The 24,463-nt window shown below is 41.3% G+C and overlaps 2 protein-coding genes across 3 annotated transcripts; both read left to right on the top strand.

The window, feature by feature from the left end:
• Positions 1-1,473: 1,473 nt before the first annotated feature.
• Positions 1,474-4,933, top strand: LOC18036124 (sulfite exporter TauE/SafE family protein 3). Of its 2 annotated transcripts, none has more exons than XM_024180765.1 (12): positions 1,474-2,060; positions 2,200-2,359; positions 2,494-2,694; positions 2,777-2,841; positions 2,953-2,980; positions 3,071-3,165; positions 3,240-3,326; positions 3,426-3,476; positions 3,563-3,784; positions 3,895-3,988; positions 4,088-4,228; positions 4,341-4,933. In XM_024180765.1, exons 1-12 carry the CDS (start codon positions 1,851-1,853, stop codon positions 4,418-4,420), a joined length of 1,434 nt encoding a protein of 477 aa, XP_024036533.1. In that variant the 5' UTR covers positions 1,474-1,850; the 3' UTR covers positions 4,421-4,933. The 2 variants fall into 2 exon arrangements, with proteins under 2 accessions (XP_024036533.1, XP_006426963.1); XM_006426900.2 differs by having other exon boundaries at positions 3,065-3,165.
• A 4,515-nt stretch (positions 4,934-9,448) lies between these two features.
• Positions 9,449-22,811, top strand: LOC112096816 (sulfite exporter TauE/SafE family protein 3-like). The gene is made up of 14 exons (XM_024180718.1): positions 9,449-9,469; positions 9,580-9,739; positions 10,060-10,260; positions 10,339-10,403; positions 10,506-10,533; positions 10,602-10,717; positions 10,793-10,879; positions 10,953-11,003; positions 11,091-11,312; positions 11,422-11,472; positions 12,761-12,769; positions 22,351-22,384; positions 22,480-22,620; positions 22,729-22,811. The coding sequence occupies exons 2-14, from the start codon at positions 9,685-9,687 to the stop codon at positions 22,809-22,811; spliced, it is 1,143 nt and encodes a 380-aa protein (XP_024036486.1). The 5' UTR covers positions 9,449-9,469; positions 9,580-9,684.
• Positions 22,812-24,463: the final 1,652 nt, after the last annotated feature.

The following is a 24,463-nucleotide window of genomic DNA, read 5'->3' as shown; positions in this document are numbered from 1 at the left end:
CCATGGTGAAGTTGGGATTTAAATTCTCATTTTCTAAATTCCTTATTTTACCCTCATTAGATTTTCATAATTCTCAAATTGCCCTCAATTAAATTTTGTTTCTTTTACATTTTTGTCCTTACAGAAGTTTTGTAATACTTACAAATAGATTCTCATTAATTAATAATAATAATAATAACAATAATCATCATCATCATCATTATTGTTATTTGTTAATGTCATTATTATCATTAAAATTTCTTATTAATAATAATTATTTTGAATAATAATAATAATCATAATCACAGTTATTATATAAATAATAACAATAATCAACTAAGGTCATTTTAGTAACTTTTAATAACTTATTCTAAGTCTAAGATAAAGTAAACATATTAATGGTAATGCAACTCATTCTGATTCCAATTGTAATTCCTACAATTAAATTAAATTATTTATTTTGATTCCCATTTTTCATTCGAACTTCAACCCATACTGATTTTAGTCCATTATGATTATTGATTAGTAAACATAACATTAGTGAAACTTGCAACTATAGTATATCCGATCACTAGTTTTACCCAATACGTGCTGCAGTAACTCACGTATGTGACATCTCAATTGGCAAAACATTCTGGGTGGTACATGAGGACTGGATTCAGCTCTTCCTGAACTCGAGATAATGTCGTAAAGAAAACGCTTAATTAATAATCGTTGGCTAATAAGTGAAGTATCAACAAGAATACTTAAGGGAAGTTATTCTTAACAGCTTCTTTGATAAGGTATGCGGTGAAAATGAAGCAAACCCAACTTCTGTGACTGAGTATAAAGTTGAAAACAATGTCCATTATTAAGTGATTTTTGTTGTCATGTAACATTGCCGTTGCCGTAGATGAGGAGCTTTCTTTTTTTTTTTTTGGTCTTGGTCAATCATTCTCCTATTCGTTGTTATGATCGTTGTTATGATGTTCCGTATTCAAATAGCGGAGATTCACGAAGAAGTATTGCGCTATTTACCAGTGAGTGGTATCAAATCCTAGGCGCGGAATATAATCTCAAAGTACTCCAAAGACATAAAAATTGCAAATCAAGAAGGTGGTAAGACCCTTGCAAAATTCCCCAACAGCATAGAGCTTTCCAAGCTCGGAGCCGGTCAAGATCCAAACAACAAGGAGCACAAATTATTTATGAGACGTTACTTAGTGTATGTGCTGTGTGTAAAAGAAAGTAAAAAGAGACAGAGACACAGGAAGATTCTCAGAAACTTAAATTACACACAAACAACTTATTAATTAAAAACAAAGAGTTTGTAGTTATTCGTTCAGGTACAATCACTGGTAGCAGCACTCAGAGAGACTCTTGCAAATTAAGTAATACGCACACAGTACAAAGAGATATAAGAGCAGTCTTAACATTTTCAACTTTTATTTTTAACTGCTAAGGGAATCTAAAAAATGTTCCAAAAACTTTGGAGAGTACAGATAACAAAAAGTTTGGTGCCTGCAAGAATACATAGGCGCTGTATTCTAGCTTTAACCCTTAGGAAAATTTTGTAACTTTTTTCTTTCAAATATTTTTTTAACGTTGGAGTCAACTAATCTCTTGCTTTAAATACATTAGCGGTACCATGCAAATCACCAACTTTCTTTTAGAGCACTGCAGCTGGTTCTGTTCCATGCTTACAAATTTGGTTTCAACTTGGAGAATTTGAAAAGGAGCGGTTTCTTGAAACACAGAAAAAATTTTAAAGCTATAAAGAAAAGGAGAACTGGGTTCTGCTCAGATTTAGAGTGTCCATGGTGTTTAGCTTCTTGTTTCGATTATTCTAGTTTGCGTTCACACGAGAGAAAGCTTGATATTTTGAGAAAAAAATGTCTGGGGTTGGATCAGAATGCTTTCGTTGGAGACTGCTAGCTGCAGCTTTCATTGGTTTACTTGTTGTAGCTTCAGTATCTGTTTCAGCCCAATCAAATTTGAAACCTGAAGCCACAAGTAAAAATAAAAATGACCATGTTGAGCCAAATATTGTGATCAAAGTATCTGCTCCTAAAAGTCGATCAGGCTACAAACATGTTTGGCCGGTAAGTTCAGTCTAATACTATCATTTAATAATAGGTGTACGTATCCTTCCCTTTTTTTTTTTTTTTTTGTATGTGTGTGTTCGTTTCTCTGTTGTGACATGGACTATATAATAGATACTTTATGAAATTGGATTGACAGGATATAAAATTTGGCTGGAGAATTGTGGTGGGTACCATAATTGGATTCTTTGGGACGGCATGTGGAAGTGTAGGAGGTGTTGGTGGGGGTGGCATATTTGTTCCTATGCTTAATCTGATTGTTGGATTTGATGCAAAATCATCGGCAGCAGTATCAAAATGTAAGTGAAACAAACCCTTCTGTTGCGGATACAATCTTCGTTTTTTAAGATAATCGTAAACTTACTCTCAGAATGATTTTAACTCTCACGTTGTGTAATTTTTTTTTTTTTTTTTTACCCTCTCGTCTGAGCAGGTATGATCACTGGTGGTGCAGTTTCTGCAGTTGTCTACAATCTAAGGCAAAGGCATCCTACACTTGATATTCCCGTTATCGACTATGACCTTGCGCTTCTATTTCAACCTTTGTTGGTTCTGGGAATCAGTATTGGAGTTGCTTTCAATGTGATTTTTGCTGATTGGATGATCACAGTTTTGCTAATAGTTCTATTCCTGGGTATGTTCTGTTTGAGTGGCACTATTGTTTTTCCAGTGTTCATTTTGCACGAATATTTTGATAGGACTTTGGTGAAATGCAGTGTTGTCAACTAGGGCATTCTTGAAAGGAGTTGAAACTTGGAAAAAGGAAACCATAACAAAAAGGGTAATATTCCATGCTCATTGTCTTTAGTGACATAATTTATATTCCGTTTGTTGATTTCTAGTGAATTATTTTATGTATAATTTGTAACTTGTCTTTTTTGTGATTCTCCAGGAGGCTGCTAAACAATTAGAATTAATAGGTTTGGAGATTTTCAGTTTTTCTATCTTCCTTTGTTTTGCAAACTGATTATTTCCCAAATTAATTTAATTTAATTTAATTTAAGTATTAGGAAATGGGTATCAAACAGAAGAATGCAAATGCGATCCTGAGTATTTAAGTAATGGCACAACTCCAGAAGAAACCAGGGAACCTAAAAAATCAAAGGTAAGGGTACTTGTAAAGCCTGCAATTTTTCCATGATAAAATATTTTTAACACCAATATCTGTAACTTTATCAGGTCTCAATTATTGAGAATATTTATTGGAAAGAATTTGGACTTCTTGTTGCAGTCTGGGCTATAATCCTCGCATTGCAGATTGCTAAGGTAATTATCTGCTTAATTTTTTGTTTATTTTTCCTTCATTTGATGTATACACTTGAGGTAAACAGTAACTGATGAAGCTCCTGTATGTTTTGGACACAGAATTATACGACAACATGCTCAGTGCTATACTGGGTATTGAACCTTTTACAGGTACATCCACAACTGAAAAATTGAATAAAAAGATCTGTGATTGTTCATAAATTAGGATTAACATTTGCATTTTTCTCGTCTTTCAGATCCCAGTAGCCGGAGGAGTAAGTGCATACGAGGCAGTTGCCCTGTACAAAGGGCGGCGAAAGATAGCATCGAAGGGAGATGAAGGCACGAAATGGAGAGCATCCCAGCTTGTGTTTTATTGTGCTTGCGGTATAACGGCTGGTATGGTTGGTGGACTACTCGGGCTTGGTGGAGGATTCATTTTAGGCCCTCTTTTCTTGGAGCTCGGTATCCCTCCTCAGGTTCATAATTTTTAAACTCCGCAATGTTTGAGATATTATTATTCAAAGCATGCCGTCAACTTAAGCTTACGCATCCATGCCCGATTAACTTGTCAAGGCCGTCCATGCAGGTTTCTAGCGCCACAGCCCTCTTTGCCATAACATTTTCCTCATCAATGTCCGTTGTAGAGTACTATCTTTTGAAGCGTTTCCCAGTACCTTACGGTAGCCTACTAGCCAAGTATCAATTAAACGTAAAATGTTTTTGACCATGCTTCGAATTCAGACTACATGTGTATTTATCATTCTTTAATGATTACACAGCTCTCTACTTCTTTGCCCTGTCCATCATTGCTGCCTTTGTAGGGCAGCACGTGGTGAAAAAGCTGATCAAAATACTAGGCAGAGCTTCTATAATCATTTTCACTCTGTCCTTCATAATCTTTGTGAGTGCATTATCACTAGGTATGCGATCTCGTTCCTCATTCATTCAGTTACTGCGATTTCTCGCCGTGGATTATGAAATTAAAATTTAAGAACATTTAAACTGATGAATGGTTTTGCTTCTTTCAAACAGGTGGCGTAGGCTTAGCGAAAATGATCAAAAGGATTGAACACAAGGAGTACATGGGATTCGACAACATTTGTTATACATAAAGGTCACAAAATTGAAGGACTGACATCTAGGGGTGAAGTATTGGGTGCAAATGTTACTTGTTTGGACTAGTCATACGTAAATAATTTCTTTGGTGAAACAAAGGATTGTATGCTTGTATTTATCTATTGATTCACTACCTATTCAAACGAATTAAAGAAAATAAAATCACAATAGCTAGCGAATTGATGAAAGCCTTTCCTTTAATCTAGAACAATCTTTAATTCATTTTCCAATTGATCAGCGTTACCATCATGAGCCAAAGTGTAGACAAGGGAGAATGAAGAGTGAGATCCTGAAATCATATGTATTTTATACAAATCAACATCTGGAGTTGATCAGATTCATTTTCGGGGACGTGCATGCACACATTCGTGAATGTAAAATAGAATATGCAGTTATTTGAGTCTCCATATATACTTTAGAAATTTTAATAGTTTAGAGAAAGAGATAAATTATGGTTCAAGTTGGATCAGAACGACGTTGATTTGGATTAATAACAGCACTTTTAATTGGAATAATTTTGTACTTTCAGTGCTTCTTTCAGCTGAACTAAATATTTGAAACAAGAAGCTAAAGAAACTCAAGATGGAACGGGAAAAAGTTAAGCCCCGGACAGTGCCTTCTTTTTTCTATCTAGCAAATGAAATTTGGCCGGGAAATTTCACAGTGTTGCTAATAGTTCTGGCGCTAGGTATTATGGCTTAAATTGTAATTTTCTTTTCTTTTGTGTCTGTTGGATAAATTATTGTTTTGCTTTAACAACTAAGGCATTGAATTCAAGCTTGGAAAATGGAAACCTTCACAATGAAATTTAGTATCTCTTGTTGAATGTGATGAACTAATACTTAATCTGTAATAATGATTGTTAATGGGCTGATTATAAGTAAGAAATCACTTGATACATAAACTTTAACTAATTATAAGTAAGGCCCAACAATAGCATTTAAAGTAAGATTCCATTTAGTATAATTTTTTAAATAAAACTTATTTAGATAGAGCTTTTATTTTAAAAAAATAATTATTTGGTTATCAATAAGTGCTTTTATAAAAACTTATAAAATTACTTTAATAGATAATTTTTTTTTAAATTGTGATATAAAAGAAATTAGATAAGATTGTCAAATGAATAAAATATGTTTTATAATTTTAATATTTTGAAAAACAAATTCAATCTCTACTCACAAAAGTACAAAATTTGAGTTTTTTCTAGTAGAAACACAATAGTTTAGTTAATTTTTGAAAGATCAACTAAAAAAATAACCAAACAACAAGAAAATTTTTGAAAAAAGTATATGAGATTATATTAGCACTTATAACCATTAAATAAGTAATGCCAAACAAATTATAAGTCTACAATAAAGATTTATCTTTTACTAACTTCTTTTACAAAGAGATGGAGATTCACATTTTTAAAATGCGCAGACACGAGCAACATTTGCATTTGAAGGTTTTTAGAATTGAAAGATTTGTGGGTTTATTCTTTTCTTTGAAGAAAATATTACAGAACTCTGTACGCGATTCTTTATATTATTTTTGGTAACTAGTTGTTGCAATGAAACGATACAAGTTACAACAATAAATCTTTTAGTGAAAACCATCACTTTTATTCCAAGAATATTGACATTGTATCATCGAGAATCAATAATTAAATATGCGGAATCGTACCTAAATCCATAATGCTTAATTTCTCTTTAAAGTTGTATGCTTAGCATTCCAAATTAGCATGTTATCTTAGATAATCCTTTAAACTTTCTCTTTGTACTCTCCCTGATGATGGGATATCATAACATAATAAAATGGTATGTGTGACTTGAGGACCATAACCACTTATATGGATAACTTTTCTTGTTATCTTCAGGTATTCCTTTTTCAACCCAACATAAAAATACAAATTATCTTTATGTATCTACGCATTAAAGACCCATGTACCCTAATAGATATATTAAAATCCAAATTACTGAAAACTTTAATAGATCTTTTTTAATTGAGCTTAACATTATTTGACAATTCGTAACACATAATTATTTACGTATAAGCCTAGTATTGGATTAAGGATCCAACAATACATTTCAAAAAGAGTCAACACACATGGCTTGAAGTCTTTCTTCCGTTGCCCAAAAAATAGATAAATAAACAGTTAATTCAACATGACACACATTTGTTCACCAATCGCTTGTCTTAATTTGTATAAAGAATTTTAGTTGTCAAATGCAATTTGTCATAGGATTTGGAACTGATTCTACTTCTGGATAACTTTAAGCTGCATGTCACCAAATGTGGTATATCTTATGGTTTGGAACAAGTTCATAAAGCAAAATTTTCTTTTTTGTAGCTTGATTCGAGTTTAGTATTAATTTTTAGAGAACAAAATTTTCTTGATATGTTTGTATTAACCGGTTTAGTTGATTAAGGCTTTTGGATTCGCATCTCGGTTACATTAGAATTAGATATGAGTAAGGGGAATGGTGCTTTGCTTCGGGGAAATTGTTTGATCTAAAGCTTAACAAATAGGTGAAGGGTCCAATTATAGTGTATCCGGTCGCTAGTTCCACCTAATGCATGTTGCAGCAATTCAAGTGTGTGTGACATCTCAATTTTTTGTTTATTTGTTAGTGTGTGTTGCAGCATCCTAAGTGGTTGTAGTTTGTTTGATTGGCAAAACTTTCTAGGTGGTGCAGGAGGATTCGGGTTCAACCATGAAGTCGGGATACTATGTTAGAGAAATCACTTGATATATAAACTTTAGCTAATTATACGCTAAGGCCCAACAATAGCATTTAAAGTGAGGTTATATTTAGTATAACTTTTTAAATAGAACATATTTAGGTAGAACTTTTATTAAAAGAAATTTATTTATTTGGTTACAAAGAGTGCTTTTATTAAAAATTATAAAATTACTTTGATAGGCAAATTTTTTAAAGTTATGTTATAAAATGAATGAAATAAGACTGTCAAATAAATAAAAGATATTTTAAATTTTTAATATTTTGAAAAAGATTTTCAATTTCTACTCACAGAGGCCCAAGTTTTGAGTTTTTCCTAGTGGAAGCACAAAAGTTTATTTAGGTTTTTAAAGTTCTGCTAAAAAATAATTAAACAAGAAGAAATTTTTTAAAAAGCTTATGAGATTATATTAGCACTTATAACCACTAAATAAGATATACCAAACAAATTATAAGTCTTAACAGTTTCGTTGAATAGGCGAGACATGAAAATGAAGCAGACCCAACTTTTTTCAATGTGTATAAACTTGAAAAAAAAAAATGTACCAGTTTTGTTTGATCTTTTTTTACATGTTTGCATGACATAGATGAGGAGCGTCTCTTCCAAGTCTTAATGAAGCATTTTCCTTAAGAAAACGATTAGCCAAGAGAAACTGAAAGTTTCTACTTTTATTTTCACTGATGAGAATATGACGCAGCATAGAAGCGATATTAAATGTCGTTTTAGCATACGGGGACTCTCCCTAAGGAGAAAATATTTCAATTGAGAAAATATTGAATATTATTGATGAGAAGCTTGTGTACAAAAACAAACGTAACAAGCCTATTTATACTAGTTGGAATTATCCTCCTAAAAAACTTATAACTCCTTTTAAGAAAAGAAATATGACTTAAATAAACAAAATATAAAGCAAATCCTAATCAAAATAGAATTACAAATATTACTCAAATAAACTTAATAAAACAAGCTAAATCATAATAAAATACTAAATATTAGATTGACTCAAATACTATAATTTCTAATATATTCTATCCTATATACTTCCTACACCAAAATATACCTAGCTGTAGACGGTGAAACCAAGATAAAAAAGGATACATTGAATCACTACTAGGCGTATTAACTGTGTGTAAAAGAAAGCTTTAAACTTGCTAAAGCTGCTGGCTTCGAACCACGAAAAATGACTCAAGCATACATAAAGAACTAATATTTTCCGGTTTTAATGTTTCTACTGATTTCATTGTTTTATAAAGTACTAGTATGCAAAGGCAGTCCCTTTCTATACCTAGAATTGAGGGCTGATATTACATCACATTTCATTAAAAAAGGAAGCTGTAACAAACTATCAGGACAGTTGTCTCATTGTTCATGAATCATCATCATTCATCAATCCTTATCAACAAAGTGACCAGAGCTTTTGCTCCATAGAGCCAATCGGACCATGAATCCCGACCTTTAATCCATTTGCTACCCAAGGACTGTTCTTCATTCACTAAAGGCTCTGTAGAATTTCGAATAAGGGTGTTACCACCAGGAGTGCTTAACTGAGGCATTTCGTCGAACATTCAGTCAAATGCATCAAACACCTCCGCATTTTAACTATGCACACAAAACAACTAATAAACATAGAGTTTCATCTGTTCAGGTATAATTTTTTTCAACAGTCAGAAAGATTCTTCGAAATTAAACCCACACAGTACAAAGATGTACAGGGGCAGTCTAAAAAGTCTTCATTTTTCAACTTATATTTTCTAAAAATTTTAACAAAGATTCAAAAAATATAACGAAAAACTTGGTGACTGTGAGAGAATATATGCACGTATTCTTGCTTTACGTACAAAATTTTGTAGTTCCCTTTGCATTTTTAAAATGATTTAAGGTGGTGTCAAATCGTCTCCGCTTTAAATACAGCATGCAATCGCCAAGTCTCTTTTAGAATACTACAGCTTGTTCCGTTCCATACGTACAGATTCGGTTTCTGCAAACACAAAAAATTTTAAGCTATAAAGAACTGGATTCTGTTCAAATTCTTAGTGTTCACGGTGTTTAGCTCCTAGTTATGACAATTCTGGTTTGTGTTCATACTAGAGAAAGCTTGACATTTTGAGAAAAAAATGTCTGGGGTCGGATCAGAATGGTGTCGGTGGAGATTGCTAGCGTCAACTTTCATTGGTTTACTTGTTGTAGCTTTATTGTCTGTTTCAGCGCAATCAAGTTTGAAACATGAAGCTACAACTGAAAGTAAAAATGACCAAGCTGATCCTAATCATGTAATCAAAATATCTTCTCCTAAAAGTCGATCAAGCTACAAACACATTTGGCCAGTAAGTTCAATATATTGCTATATCACTTTACTGTCGAAGTAGCATTTTTTCTTTTCTGTAAGTTGTGACATGGTCTACATAATTGACACTTCATGAAACTGGATTGATAGGATATAAAATTTGGCTGGAAAATTGTGGTGGGTGCCATAATTGGATTCTTTGGAGCAGCATGTTGGAGTGTAGGAGGTGACGGTGGCGGTGGCATTTTTCTTCCTATGCTTAATCTGATTGTTGGATTTGATGCCAAATCATCAGTAGCACTAGCAAGATGTGAGTGAAATAAACCCTTGTGTGAGAATGATTTTAGCTCTCACTTGTAAATTCATTTTGATTTAATTTCGGATCACCCCCTCATGAATTAATTATCTTCAAATCACCCCTTATAAAAATTTCAGTTTATCCCCATTTTTGTTAAGAAGACAAAAAAAAATTTCATCAATCAGCCCTCATGTTTCCCTTATTTTCTGAATAAAAATGAGGATAACTTAGGGTTTTCAAAAGTAATGGGAGTAATTTGAAAATAGTCAATTTAAGAGGGGTGATCTAAAATTACCCATTCTTTTTTTTTTTTTTTTTCTGTATCTGAGCAGGTATGATCACTGGTGTTGCGGCTTCTACATTTGTCTACAATCTAAGGCAAAGGCATCCTACACTTGATATACCCATTATCGACTATGACCTTGCACTTTTATTTCAACCAATGTTGGTTCTGGGAATCAGTATTGGAGTTGCCTTCAATGTGATTTTTGCTGATTGGATGATCACAATTTTGCTAATAGTTCTATTAATAGGTATGTTCTTTCTTATTTGCACTCTTTTTTATTCTTCTGTTTGATTAGGTGTCTTGATAAGGCTTTGGTGAAATGCAGTCATGTCAACTAAGGCATTCTTGAAAGGAGTCGAAAGTTGGAAAAAGGAAACCATAACGAAACGGGTAAATTTCTGTACTTAAGTGTCAAATTATTTGAACTCATTTTTGTCTAATTCAGTTAAACATTCTTTGGTATATTTTCTGTGCTTGTTTTTTGTTGTCCAGGAGGCTGCTAGATGCTTAGAATTAAATGGTGAGTTGATAGATGCTCAGCTTTTTTATCTTCATTTTCTTTAATTTTCAAATTCCTTGTGCCCCAAGCCAACTTAATTTGTGAATCTGAAAATGGGAATGGAGCAGAAGAATTCAAATTTGAACCTGAGTCTTTAAGTAATGACACAACTCCGGAAAAAACTGAGGAACCTAGAAAATCAGAGGTAAGAACACTTGCAAAGCATGCAATGTTTCCATGATCAAACATTTTTAATGACTTGTACCTGTAACTCTTTCAGGTCTCAATTATGCAGAATATTTACTGGAAAGAACTTGGACTTCTTGTTGCAGTGTGGGCTGTAGTCCTTGCGTTGCAGATTGCTAAGGTAACTGTCTGCTTTGTCTTTATTTTTCTTCATTGGATGCAACTCATGAAATTCCTGTATGTTTTGGCCACAGAATTACGAAGTCACCTGTTCAGTGGTATACTGGGTATTAAACTTTTTACAGGTACCATCACAATAGAATTAAATTGAAAAGAAGAATTTGCTCATTTATCGAGATCATTATTTGCGTTTTTCTTTTCTTGCCTTTCAGATCCCTGTTGCTGGAGCAGTGAGTGCATACGAGGCAATAGCCCTGTACAAAGGGCGTCGAAAGATTGCATCAAAGGGAGATGCACGCACAAAATGGAGGGCACACCAGCTTGTGCTTTATTGTGCTTGTGGTATAATGGCTGGGGTGGTTGGTGGACTACTTGGTCTTGGTGGAGGTTTCATTTTAAGCCCTCTTTTCTTGGAGCTCGGAATCCCTCCTCAGGTTCACAATTCTTACTCCCTGAAAGAAAGCTGAAGAAGTTGTTTGAAGCATACCATCAACATGAGCTTACGCATCCATGCCCGCGTAACTTATTCAGTGTTCCATGCAGGTTTCAAGTGCCACAGCCATCTTTGTCATGACATTTGCCTCATCAATATCTGTTGATGCGAGATTCTGGTTCTCCTCGGCCTACGACCAGGATCTCTGCTCGATCAACTTCACCACGACCAGGAGGTCTCCGCGTAAGGCTTCTTCCCCGGAGGTTCCTGCGCACACAGACAAGTCAGAGTACGCCGGTTGTTTTCTCGGCGCAAACCCTCCGACGCTCAAGTCAGATATGAAGGTTCGGGGAACGCTTGCCACAAATCTTATGGCTCTTAGATTGTTTTCTCTCTTTTAGAATCAAAATTGCTAACCCTTTTACCTTCGTTGGCTACCTTTTTATAGGCTTCCTCTGAATCCCAGTTTTCCGCTTTTTTCGAGACGGTCTGGGGCTCTGACTGCTGCGTTATGGGCAAACGGGGGATCTTGCGTGTTACGCCATGGTTCAAGGGAAAGCGTGGCTGTCGTGGTTCTGTGAGATCTTGCGTGTTACGCCACGGTTCAGGGGAAAGCGTGGCTGTCGTGGTCCTGTGAGACCTTGCGTGTTACGCCACGGTTCAGGGGAAAGCGTGGCTGTCGTGCCTAGATTCTCGGGCTGGAGAGCATGTCTTGCCAACTGCCGTCGACCGGGTCTCCTCGCCTATCGACCTCTAGCCGGAATGGCCGTATACCTCTTATAGGGAATTGGCCTCGCGGATGACAACATCGTGGACGAGCAGGATATTTCTGCTCCTGTTCCTCCGCGCACCAGGCTTTTACGGAACACACCGGTTCGCAGGACTCTGCCATCAGATATCTGCTCGTCATATCTGCTCGTCATTCCTGGTCTCGTCGACGTATTTCTCCCAAACAGTATCTCTCCCAAACACCGGTCCCCCAGTTTCTGGTGTTGGGTAATGTAGTGGACCAGCAGTGGAAACTCGACGGTTTTTGCTCGCGTGGGACTGGAAAAGGCTGCCAAGAGTCGTGTCGCATTTAATTGCGGATGCGGTGATGTGGCAGAAATCTACCCCTCCATTTGAATTTCAAACCTACGGTTGCGAGATTCTCGGAATATGCGTCATTAAATGCTGGCAGCCCAAGAGTTTGCTTCTCAGTAAGAAAACCCAAAATCTTCAAACACGAACTCGTCATTTTCTCCATTCTTGTCTCTCCGGCGAATGAACCTCGGCATCAAAGCTGTCATCCCTGTCTCTCTCTGACCGAGTCCCTGCTTCAGGTATTTCTTCTATTTTCTCGGTATTGGTTAGTTGTAGGTAATTTCCTTTCTCTCTGCTTTGCTTGAGGTTGTAGTTGGCGGTGGTGTTTTGGTTAGAACTTAGGATATGTCGAAGGGTAAGGAGAAGGTCGTTGAGGTTGGTGAGGACGAACTAGGTTTTTTGCCTAGTCTGCCCGCTGATTCTGCTTTTGACCCCGGGGCCCCCTTAGAACCCACTAGGTCTAGTGTCGGGACTAGCGCTAGGAGGATGTCCCCCCAAACGACCTCCACGAGCGGAAGTAGTGGTGAAGAGGGATCTTCTGGCTCTGGAGGCACCTTGAGTGAGAAGGGGGAAGGTGATTCTGGTGAGGTGTCTCCATCTGGAACATCACGACCAGAAGAACGGGGTACAGTAGGAGGTAGAGCCTTGTCGCGTGATTATGCCATTGATTACATGTCGTGTACGACCACGTTTGACGAGCTCAATGACTTCCGACTTAGGTATAGTATTCCTGGTGAGATACCTCTTAAGATCCCAGGAAAGAAGGATACACCTAGCCGGCCTCCTAGGGGATACGTTACCCTGTATCTGGAGAGCTTTAAGTATGGGCTGAGGTGTCCCTTGCAGCCTTACTTTGCCCGGATACTTAACGGGCTAAATCTGGCTCCTGGTCAGCTGAACCCCAACGGGTGGAGAGTGCTCTCTGGTCTGTTCATATTGTGGGACAGATGTTGCCAAAGCGAGCCCACGGTTGATGAGGTGAAGCACCTGTACCAGCTGAAGAGCAGCCCTAAAGATGCCGGCTGGTACTACTTCCAATCTGGTACCAAGAGCAGGAAACCCATAACTGATCTTCCAACTGGTGGTGGTGGGACTTGGAAGAGGAAATTCTTTTTTGCTGGGGGTCCCTGGGGTCAAGTTGCACAAATAGACGGAAAGGATTGTCGCGTCCCACCCCGTTTCACGGTCCCAGGTTGCCTACTCGCTTTAGATGTCTTGTATCCATAATTGTTCTTGCTGTATTGGTTTGTCTCTAACCAAGTGTCTGTTTGTGCTGTAGTTTCCTGGGGTGTTCATTTCCCGCTCCGACCTGGTCAGCTTAAACGGGTCGAGGCTGTACTGGCCAATTCCTGCTCGAGCCGAGAACTGCTATCTACATACAACTTCCTCGAGTCTCGGTTGATACTTCCTGGCCATAAGATGGAGGACGCAGTGATTGGAGCTCTGACCAGGAAACGCTCTCGGCCTCCAACAACCGATAGGGACCAGGACAAAGATGCTCCCGCTGCGAAGCGAAAGAACATCGTGCAGCAGGTTCCTCCCTTGCAGGCTCTCCCTCCTGCCTCTGCTAAAGTCGGGGAATCCAGTGGAGCAGCCACTGATCCTGCTTCCTCTTCTCCACCTGTTGTGCCTCGGTCTCGCTTACCCGACAGCCGACCAGAACACTTGGTTCCCTATCTCAATGAGTTATCTAAACTCGTGAGCAAGAAGGACCTGGAGGGCTTTGACGGTTGTACCCTGGACGAGCTGGTGGGAGCCATGCAGTATAGCGCTTTCCATCTCAGCTGCATGGCCACCTACTATAAGGCCAAGGTTGGCCGTTACGACAGGAAGATGAAGGAGGACATTCAATCGGCGACGACCAGAGCTGACGTTGCCGAGAAAAAAGCGGGGGAGCTAAACGTTGAGAACCTCAAGCTGATAGAGCAAGAGTCTCTTGCTCAAGCAAAAGCCATTACCCTCGAGGAGGAGCTGACCAAGGTTAAGGAGGATCTCCAAGGGCAGAGGGCTATGTATGAGGCTCAGCTCGAATCTCTCCGCGATTCCCACCGAGCTCATGTAGAGAACTTGGAGAGGGAGACCGACAACCAGTACGACCAGGGACTTCGGCATTCCTATCGTTGTATCATGGCCGTCCTCGGGAAGCAACACCCTGATCTGAAGATGGATGACCTTACAGCTGGTGTTGCTCAACATATGGACGAGGAGGCGGCCAAGGAAGATGCCGAAGGGGTAGAGCCGATCGTGATTGAGGAGGGAGACTCTCCTCCTCGTGCAGTCCCTGCTGATGTTGGCGAGGCGAGCGCCCCTCTGGATGCAACTGGTGATACTCCTCCTGCACCTGAGGAGGTCCAGCCAACCGACGCTGCTGGGCTTACTGATCCACGACCTTCCTGATATGTTTCTTGTATTGTAATGAACAATGTTTGTGAAGATTATCTGCTTTGTTAATTATTAACAAATTAATAGAAATGTTTTTGATTACTCTCTTGTGTGGTAATTACGAGAGCCTGCTCGTCTTCGTCTGGTCGAGCTGGCTATGGCTTGGTATATGGTTTTGCCACCTGCCTTAGAAAATTTTCCGATGTTCGGGATTCTGCTCGCCTTTACGCGGTCGAGCAGATCCCGCCATGCTTGGCTTCTGTCTCGCCATAAGACAGGCTTTGAGACTCGGTGAGCCTTTGCGTGCCTTGAGTTTTTCGAGGATTGGGATTCTGCTGCCTTCTCGTGGCCGAGCAGATCCTGGCACGCTTGGCTTCTGTCTCGCCATAAGGCAGGCTTTGAGACTCGGTGAGCCTTTGCGTGCCTTGGATTTTTCGAGGATTGGGATTCTGCTGCCTTCTCGTGGCCGAGCAGATCCTGGCACGCTTGGCTTCTGTCTCGCCATAAGACAGGCTTTGAGACTGGGTGAGCCTTTGCGTGCCTTGGATTTTTCGAGGATTGGGATTCTGCTGCCTTCTCGTGGCCGAGCAGATCCTGGCACGCTTGGCTTCTGTCTCGCCATAAGACAGGCTTTGAGACTCGGTGAGCCTTTGCGTGCCTTGGATTTTTCGAGGATTGGGATTCTGCTGCCTTCTCGTGGCCGAGCAGATCCTGGCACGCTTGGCTTCTGTCTCGCCATAAGACAGGCTTTGAGACTCGGTGAGCCTTTGCGTGCCTTGGATTTTTCGAGGATTGGGATTCTGCTGCCTTCTCGTGGCCGAGCAGATCCTGGCACGCTTGGCTTCTGTCTCGCCATAAGACAGGCTTTGAGACTTGGTGAGCCTTTGCGTGCCTTTGATTTTTCTTACAGTTTCAAGTTCCATCAATTGCAGGTTTTGATTTTACATGAACTTCCTTTGACAATAAGGGTGAAAGATAAACGGTAATGAACATGAGCGAAAATAGCTTTCACATGTGTACAAATCTTACTGGAAGTATTTCCGGAGGTGTGCTGCGTTCCATGGGCGTTTCACCTCGTGGCCGTCTGCGCGAACCAGCTTGTAAGCTCCGGGTCCCGCTATCTGCTTGACTCTATATGGCCCTTCCCAATTCGGTCCCAGCACTCCTTGAGTCGAATCTTTGGTGCTCTGATTCACTCTTCTCAGTACCCAGTCTCCGACCCTGAATTGCCGTATGTTCACCTTCTGGTTGTAATACCGAGCAACCCTCTGTTGGTAAATGCCTGATCGCTTGGCTGCTTGCTCCCTCCTCTCCGTTAGCAGATTAAGATTCAAACATATCTGCTCGTCGTTCTCCTGCTCATTGAAATGATTTGTCCGGTGTGTGGTCGTTCCTATCTCAGCCGGCACGACCGCTTTATGTCCGAAAGCCAAAGCGAAAGGTGTCTCCCCAGTTGCGGTTTTGTGGGTTGTTCTGTATGCCCATAGCACACCTGGCAGCTCGTCAACCCACGCACCCTTTTTTGCTCCGAGCCTGGTTTTCAAAAGCCTCTTGATGGTCTTGTTGGCTGCTTCTACTTGTCCATTCGATTGAGGGTGAGCAGGCGAGCAATACTTCAGCTCTATCCCGAGGTTCTGGCAGAAATCCCTGAAGCTGTGATTATCGAACTGCCTGCCATTATCCGTTACCAAGGCATAAGGGATCCCGTATCGACAGACCAGGTTTCTCCACACGAAGTCTGTTGTTTTCTTCTCTGTGATCCTGCTAAGGGCCTCTACCTCTATCCACTTCGTGAAGTAATCTATAGCAACTATTGCATGTGTTGCTGCTCCTCGTCCCTTTGGCAATGGGCCGATCAGATCAATTCCCCATCGAGCAAATGGCCAAGGGGAGGCCATAGAGGTGAGCTTCTATGGGGGCTGGTTAGAGAAATTTACAAAACTCTGGCAGCTTACACAACTCCTGGTCTTCTCTTGCGCATCCCGGTGCATTGTCGGCCAGAAATATCCCTGCCTTAGAACCTTGTGGGCCAGGGACCTCCCGCCAGAATGATTTCCGCAAATTCCTTCATGTACTTCTCTCAGTACGTAATCCGCGTCGTCCTCATCCAAACACCGAAGGAACGGTAGTGTGTATCCTCGCCGATACAATACCCCATCAATCATCGTGTATCTCGAGGCCTGGGCTCTAATCTTCCGAGCTCGCAGCTTATCTGGTGGTAATGCCCCGTCTCTAAGGTATGAAACTATCGGGTCCCTCCACGAGCATTTTTGTTCTATCCGCAGCACCCCCAAATTCTGCTCGATACTTGGGCCGGACTTCACCTCCAGAGGGACCGACTTTGGCATTTTTGGGTCGGCTACTGCTGCCATCCTAGCCAAAATGTCTGCTCGACTATTCTGCTCCCTGGGGATTTGTATCACCTCCACTGCCTCGAATTTCCCCATCATCTGCTTGACTATCTTCAGGTACTGCTTCATCTTCTCCTCTCTTGGTTGGAATCTTTCATTGACATGATTCGCCACCAGCTGGGAATTAGTTCTGATCTTAACTCTGTCTGCCTTCACGGCCTGAGCCAATTCCAGACCTGCTATCAAGGCTTCATACTCTGCCTGGTTATTTGTGGCTGCAAATTCCAATTTTACAGCATAAGAGATCTCCTCCCCCTCTGGGCCTTCCAAGACAATCCCTGCTCCTGAACCCCGCTCCCCTGACGACCCATCCACAGACATCTGCCATACTTGAGTTTCGTCACTGCCTATAACTGCATCTTGTTGATCTAAGCATACTTCGGGCTCTGTGAACTCAGCTACGAAATCGGCCATTGCTTGGGCCTTTATCGCTGCGCGGGGTTTATAGTCTATGTCGAACTCGCTCAGCTCTACAGCCCACTTGACGAGCCGACCAGAGGCATCTGGCTTGTGCAGAGTTTGACGCAATGGCTGGTTTGTTATTACCGAGACTGGGAATGCTTGAAAATATGGCCTCAACTTCCGAGCAGCAACCACAAGGGCAAGTGCCCATTTCTCCAACAGTGGGTATCTGGTCTCAGCGTCGATGAGGGCCTTGCTGGTGTAGTATATCGGATACTGAACTCCTTCTTCCTCTCTCACCAGAACAGAACTGGCGGCCCGATCCGATACCGCCAAATACAGATATAACTTGTCCCCCTCCCTCGGTGTGGACAGCAGCGGAGCTTGTTGCAAGTATTGTTTCAAGTTCTGGAAGGCTTCCTCGCATTCTGGGGTCCATTCTGTTTTCTTTCCCCTCCTTATCACTTGAAAGAATGGCTGACACTTATCTGTAGCCTTGGATATGAATCTGCTCAACGCCGCCAACCTCCCCGTGAGGCTCTGCATCTCCTTCAGGTTTCGAGGAGACTTCATCTGCACAACCGCCTGGATTTTCTCGGGATTCGCTTCAATCCCCCTATGGCTCACCATGAATCCAAGGAATTTCCCTGACTCGACCCCAAAAGCACACTTCTCCGGGTTGAGCTTCATCTTATACTTCCTCAAAAGCTCGAATGTCTCCTCGAGGTGTCTGACATGTTCCTCCGGGATTTTGGACTTGGTGATCATGTCATCCACGTACACCTCCATGGTTCTCCCAATCAACGGCTTAAAGACTTTGTTCACCAGCCTTTGATAGGTGGCCCCAGCATTTTTGAGACCGAATGGCATTACCCTGTAACAGAACAAACCTTGGTTAGTGATGAAAGCCGTGCTCTCCTCATCCTGCTCGTGCATGGGGATCTGGTTGTATCCCGAGAACGCGTCCATGAAGCTAAGCAGACCGTGCCCAGCCGTTGAGTCTACTAACTGATCGATCTTGGGCAAAGGGAAGCTGTCTTTCGGGCACGCCTTATTGAGGTCTGTGAAATCCACACACATCCTCCACTTGCCGTTTGCCTTCTTTACCAACACTACATTCGATATCCACTCAGGGTAACTGACTTCCCGAATGAACCCTGCTCCCAGGAGCTTCTCCACCTCGCCATTTATAGCCTCATACCTCTCCTGGTTGAAGCACCTCCTCTTCTGCCTTACTGCCCGAGCACCTTTCTTTATTGCCAACTTATGACATGCTACCTCAGGGTCAATCCCTGGCATGTCTTCATGTGTCCAAGCAAACACATCAGCATGAGCCTGTAAGCATTTCACCAACTCCTGCTTTCGCTCTCCCTTAAGTCTCGACCCGATTCTGATCGTCTTTCCCGGGTTCTCTGGCCCCAGGCTTACGGTTTCCAGATCCTCTACAGGTTCTTGTCTGCCGTTCTTGTTTTCCACTCGGGTATCGAGGGATGTTATCTGCATTGCTTCCCTTGCTGCCGAGGAGTAGCAGCTTCTCGCGATCCTCTGGTCTCCTCGTACCACTCCTACTACCCCATTCACCCGGTACTTCAGAGCCAGATAATGGTTGGACAACACCGCTTTGCTCATCCTTAAAAATGGCCGACCTAGGATTATTTGGTAAGGACCTTCCTCATCCACTACGACAAAGTCCAGCATTATTGTCCTTTCTGTCGGGGAACTCCCAATTATGATAGGCAGTTCGACCACGCCCAGCGGGACCAGCTTCCCTCCTCCGAACCCCTTCAAGGAGGTGTTGGTGTATTCCAACTTCCGGTCGGCTATTCCCATCTCTTCCAGGGTTGACTTGAATAACACATCAACTGAGCTCCCTGTATCAATCAATATCCGGTCAAATTTCTTGCTGGCAACAGTAGCCTTGATGACTAAAGCATCCTCGTGGGGGTATAGAACCCCTTTCTCATCCTCATCCGTCCACATGATTGGCACTTGCCTGACCCTTGCTCGTTTGGCTGTTGGGGTGTTGAAGAGTATCTATTTACTGGTCATGGCGTACCTAGCATAATTTTTTATGGATCTGTTGGAATCTCCGGCCAATGTTGGGCCCCCAGCTATCACCCTTACTGCGGGCTGCTCGCGCCTCAGGTCTCTATCACTCTGCTCTCCTTCACCTGCTGTGGCCACCGTCAGGAAAGTCCCATCCACAAACTCGTCCAGGTACCAATTTCTCACCAGATCTTCGACCTGTGTCTTGAGATCTCTACACTCTGCTGTGGTATGGCCATGGGTGCCATGGAACTTACAATAACGTCCTCTATCCCTCCTGTTGGGTAGCTTTGTTATTGGTGTGGGGAGGTGCAGCAGCCCTCGATCCTTTATGGCCTCGTACACCTCATCCAGGGACATCTTCAAGGAAGTGTACCGCCCATAGTCCTGGTCCTGGTCGATCAGGTGCACTGCTCTTTCTCTGTTTGCCCCGCTCTGAGTCGGGGGCGGTGGAAGCACTTCTGGTCTGCTCGCTCTGCTACCGTGGGAATATCGATGAAGACCAGCAGATGTCGAATCATGCCTTCTCCAAGGCTCCCTAGCTGGGGAACGAGGAGGTTGCGCCCTGCTGCGCTGATACTGTGATGGCCTCTGATGAGGCTGGTAAGCAGTTACCCGACCTCCTGCTCCACTACCGGAGGCCTGGTGGTCCCTCCTCCTAATCGGTCCATTCCCCGGTAATGCTTTCTTCTCTTTCCTCCCCGACCCTTCTAACTGGTCTGTCTTAATCCGTGCAGCCTTCTCCTCTTCAATCTCGATGTCTCTTTTAGCCTGCTCGTATGCGGCTGCGTACGTTTGAATGGTTGGGCTTCTCAAATTGTACCACAGCCTTCCTATCTTCACCCCGTCTTTCAACCCCCTTAACGCCTGAGGGTGGTTGAAGGCTCCCAAATCGAGGACAGCCCGATGAAACCTCTTGATGAATTCCCGAAGGGTTTCTTGCTCCCCCTGTTTCATGCTTTTCAGCTCCATCATGTCATCCTCTGGTGCCATTGCCCCACTAAACTGCTCGGCGAATTCCTAGCACATCTGCTCGAAGGTTTTAACGCTGCCCCGAGGAAGTTTCCTGTACCATTCTCGTGCACGTCCCTCAAGGGATAATGGGAACACCCTGCACCTTTGGGATTGAGATAATCCTTGTACCCCAGTTATGTCGTTGAAGCGCTCTATGTGCACCAGCGGGTCAGTTCTTCCCGAGTATCTGAGGTCTGGGAGGCGGAAATCTCTCGGAATAACCGCCCTCATGATCTCTGCTGCGAGCGGTGATTCTCCGTCCAGCATTATCCTCCAACCAGGGGCCCTGTTCCTTCCTTGCATGTCGTCAATTACCTGCGCTAGTCTGCGCACTTCCTCCTCCAGCTGCCCTGCACGACCAGGGTCACGTGCAACAACTTGATCCCGCTCTTGCTCTACATCATGCAAGTGTTGCCTCAACTCTGTTTCCTCCGCATTCACCACCCCGTCGGCCTCGTCCGAAATCTGTCTTGCCGGGGACTGCTCTCTTTCTCTATGGAATTCTCCCCGCAGAGGCACGTTACTTCTCTCACCACCATATCCCCCGGTGGTTTGACTTCTCCTCGCACTATCGGGACCCTGTGCCACTCCTCCGCCTCTCACCCTTCCCTCTTGGGTTACCCTTCGCTCCCTCCGCAGCTCATACAGGATGGTTGTCAAGGTCTCCATCTGTTTTTCCATCCGTTCCATCCGGTCGAACATGACTTTTTCCCGTGCTTCACTGACTATCTCCCTCAGCGCCACGGGGTCGTGAAGCCTCCTATCGCCTCCTTGTGCACTACTTCCTCCTGTCTCCATTGCTTTTCACTTGCTTCACCCCTCTTCTTGCTATCAACAGAAGCTTTTTGCTCTGGTCCCCACAGACGGCGCCAAAATGTTGATGCGAGATTCTGGTTCTCCTCGGCCTACGACCAGGATCTCTGCTCGATCAACTTCACCACGACCAGGAGGTCTCCGCGTAAGGCTTCTTCCTCGGAGGTTCCTGCGCACACAGACAAGTCAGAGTACGCCGGTTGTTTTCCCGGCGCAAACCCTCCGACGCTCAAGTCAGATATGAAGGTTCGGGGAACGCTTGCCACAAATCTTATGGCTCTTAGATTGTTTTCTCTCTTTTAGAATCAAAATTGCTAACCCTTTTACCTTCGTTGGCTACCTTTTTATAGGCTTCCTCTGAATCCCAGTTTTCCGCTTTTTTCGAGACAGTCTGGGGCTCTGACTGCTGCGTTATGGGCAAACAGGGGATCTTGCGTGTTACGCCATGGTTCAAGGGAAAGCGTGGCTGTCGTGGTTCTGTGAGATCTTGCGTGTTACGCCACGGTTCAGGGGAAAGCGTGGCTGTCGTGGTCCTGTGAGACCTTGCGTGTTACGCCACGGTTCAGGGGAAAGCATGGCTGTCGTGCCTAGATTCTCGGGCTGGAGAGCATGTCTTGCCAACTGCCGTCGACCGGGTCTCCTCGCCTATCGACCTCTAGCCGGAATGGCCGTATACCTCTTATAGGGAATTGGCCTCGCGGATGACAACATCGTGGACGAGCAGGATATTTCTGCTCCTGTTCCTCCGCGCACCAGGCTTTTACGGAACACACCGGTTCGCAGGACTCTGCCATCAGATATCTGCTCGTCATATCTGCTCGTCATTCCTGGTCTCGTCGACGTATTTCTCCCAAACAGTATCTCTCCCAAACAATATCCATTGTAGAGTATTACCTTTTGAAGGGTTTTCCAGTACCTTACGGTAGCTTATTACCCAAGTATCAATTTAGTGTAAAATTCTTATGGCAAAGCTTCAAATTTGGATTATTTATTGATCATTTTTGAGTGATTTCACAGCTATCTACTTCTTTGCCGTGGCGACCATTGCTGCAATTGTAGGACAATATGTGGTACGAAAGTTAATCAATATATTCGCCAGAGCTTCTATAATCATTTTCACTCTGTCCTTCACAATCTTTGTGAGTGCATTAACACTAGGTATGCTGCTCATAATTCATGCACTTATTGCAATTTCTAGCAATGGATTATGAAATTTCTATTATGAACATTTAAACTGCCGAATGATTTTGCTTTTTAAAAAAACAGGTGGTGTAGGCTTAGCAAAAGTGATAAAAAGGATTGAACACAAGGAGTACATGGGATTCGACAGCATTTGTTCATATACATAAATTAAGGTTACAAATTGAAGTTACTAACAACATTTATGGGGGTTTGGGATTGTAGTAGTTGATGAAATAAGCTATTTTTTCTTTGTAGATGAAATAAGCTATTTTTTCGTAGATGAAATAAGCTACCAATTAAAAAAGCAATTCAGTATTTGGTAAATTATATTATTGCGTTTGCTATGAATTTGAAAAGAAGAGTATATTCTTTTGGTAAATTTTATTACGAAAGTGTTGTTTTATAATATAATTATCAAAATAGATATAATTTTAAATTGTCTTTTATTAGTATATTAGAGTTTGTGAAAATGTAAAACACAATTATTTTTTGTTGAAATATTAAGGTTATAATAGGAACTTTAAAAATGTGTGGTGGTTCGTTTAATAAACTGCATATAAAAAGTAATTTCTTACCTATTTTTAAAAACTACTGTGACAATGAAAAAAAAAAACTTATCAAATAAGTATTTTTTTTAAGAAATTCATAAACACCATTTTTGTTAAAACTTAAGAAATAAGTTGTTTACATCATTTCAATCTGCAATCTTGTATTCAGATCTTACTTGCTATGGCAAGTTACATAATGATGGAACAAGGAAATTTTACATGTATTTATTTGTTGATTTGTTATCTATTTAAAGGAAAAAGGAATCATATTACAAATATTGATGAACGACTTTAATCAAGAACGATTTATCTTGAATTCAATCCCCTGGTAATTAATAATCCAAGCGTGAAAAACTGCTTTTAATTATCTCAAGAAAGATACCAAGAGACTCAAAGGTTACATAGACTCACTCAGATCAAAGGTCACTTCCGTGAACTCTATACTGAGAATTTGCAGTGCCTTGGGTAGTTAATTAATTTCTTCTTTAGATAAATTTGATATGTTGTTGCAGCTGAAAATTAGAGAAAATTTAAATTTTGATATTTTTTGGAATTGAAAAAGTAATTTTCAAATGCAAAAACTATATTTTTGCAATTAAGACAGTATTTATTAAAACAAATTACTCAATATCAATATTTTTCCTTTTTTATTTTTTAACTAAGAGTATTATCGTAGTCAATAACGTATAAGTAAAGAAAGCATAAATTTTAGCGGAGACATATATAAGAGCACATATAGTCTGAGTAATTCTAAAAAATATGAGGACCAACCAAGCATTTGGCTCAAGTCCTAGAAACTGAAAGAGCATTAACCCTTAATTAGCCTCGCCGTCACTGCGGTAGGCCATACCAAGGCTTGGCTTATTGCCATAACCGTCATGAGCCACCAATGTTGACAAGAAAGAATGACCAGTGAGATCCTAAAATCATATGTATTTTTGTACATAATATTCTGAAACTTCTGTTCATGCATAATATCGTAAAATCATATATATATTTTACATAATATTCTGAAAGTAAACATGATTAAGACTACCTACCCATATATAAGGCCGGTCATTTGATATATTAGGAAGAGCTTTTCGAATTATCTTCATTGATCTTAGTTAGCGGAGAATCACTAGGTATGTAAAAACTTGGGGTCTGTCTTCACTGCATTTTCTTTCATAAAACTGGGATCACACGACAAGATTGTTTCCAAGGCCTTTCAGAGACTGAAAATGGAAATTGCTCACGTTTTTTTATCAATGAACTCTTCTTTCTTATCAAAC

This window comes from Citrus clementina, unplaced genomic scaffold, assembly GCF_000493195.1.
Source record: "Citrus clementina cultivar Clemenules unplaced genomic scaffold, Citrus_clementina_v1.0 scaffold_7, whole genome shotgun sequence".
Lineage (NCBI taxonomy): Eukaryota > Viridiplantae > Streptophyta > Magnoliopsida > Sapindales > Rutaceae > Citrus > Citrus x clementina.
The sequence above is the reverse complement of the archived record's forward strand: the minus strand, read 5'-3'. Positions and strand labels throughout refer to the sequence as shown.

Excerpts from the sequence above, each read along its gene's own strand:
- LOC18036124 (XM_006426900.2), top strand. The coding sequence starts at position 1,851 with ATGTCTGGGGTTGGATCAGAATGCTTTCGTTGGAGACTGCTAGCTGCA. Across the intron at positions 3,327-3,425 it reads TCGCATTGCAGATTGCTAAG|AATTATACGACAACATGCTC; the intron begins GTAATTATCTGC and ends TTTTGGACACAG. Across the intron at positions 3,477-3,562 it reads GGGTATTGAACCTTTTACAG|ATCCCAGTAGCCGGAGGAGT; the intron begins GTACATCCACAA and ends CTCGTCTTTCAG.
- LOC112096816 (XM_024180718.1), top strand. The coding sequence starts at position 9,685 with ATGCTTAATCTGATTGTTGGATTTGATGCCAAATCATCAGTAGCACTA. Across the intron at positions 11,004-11,090 it reads GGGTATTAAACTTTTTACAG|ATCCCTGTTGCTGGAGCAGT; the intron begins GTACCATCACAA and ends CTTGCCTTTCAG. Across the intron at positions 22,621-22,728 it reads TGTGAGTGCATTAACACTAG|GTGGTGTAGGCTTAGCAAAA; the intron begins GTATGCTGCTCA and ends TTAAAAAAACAG.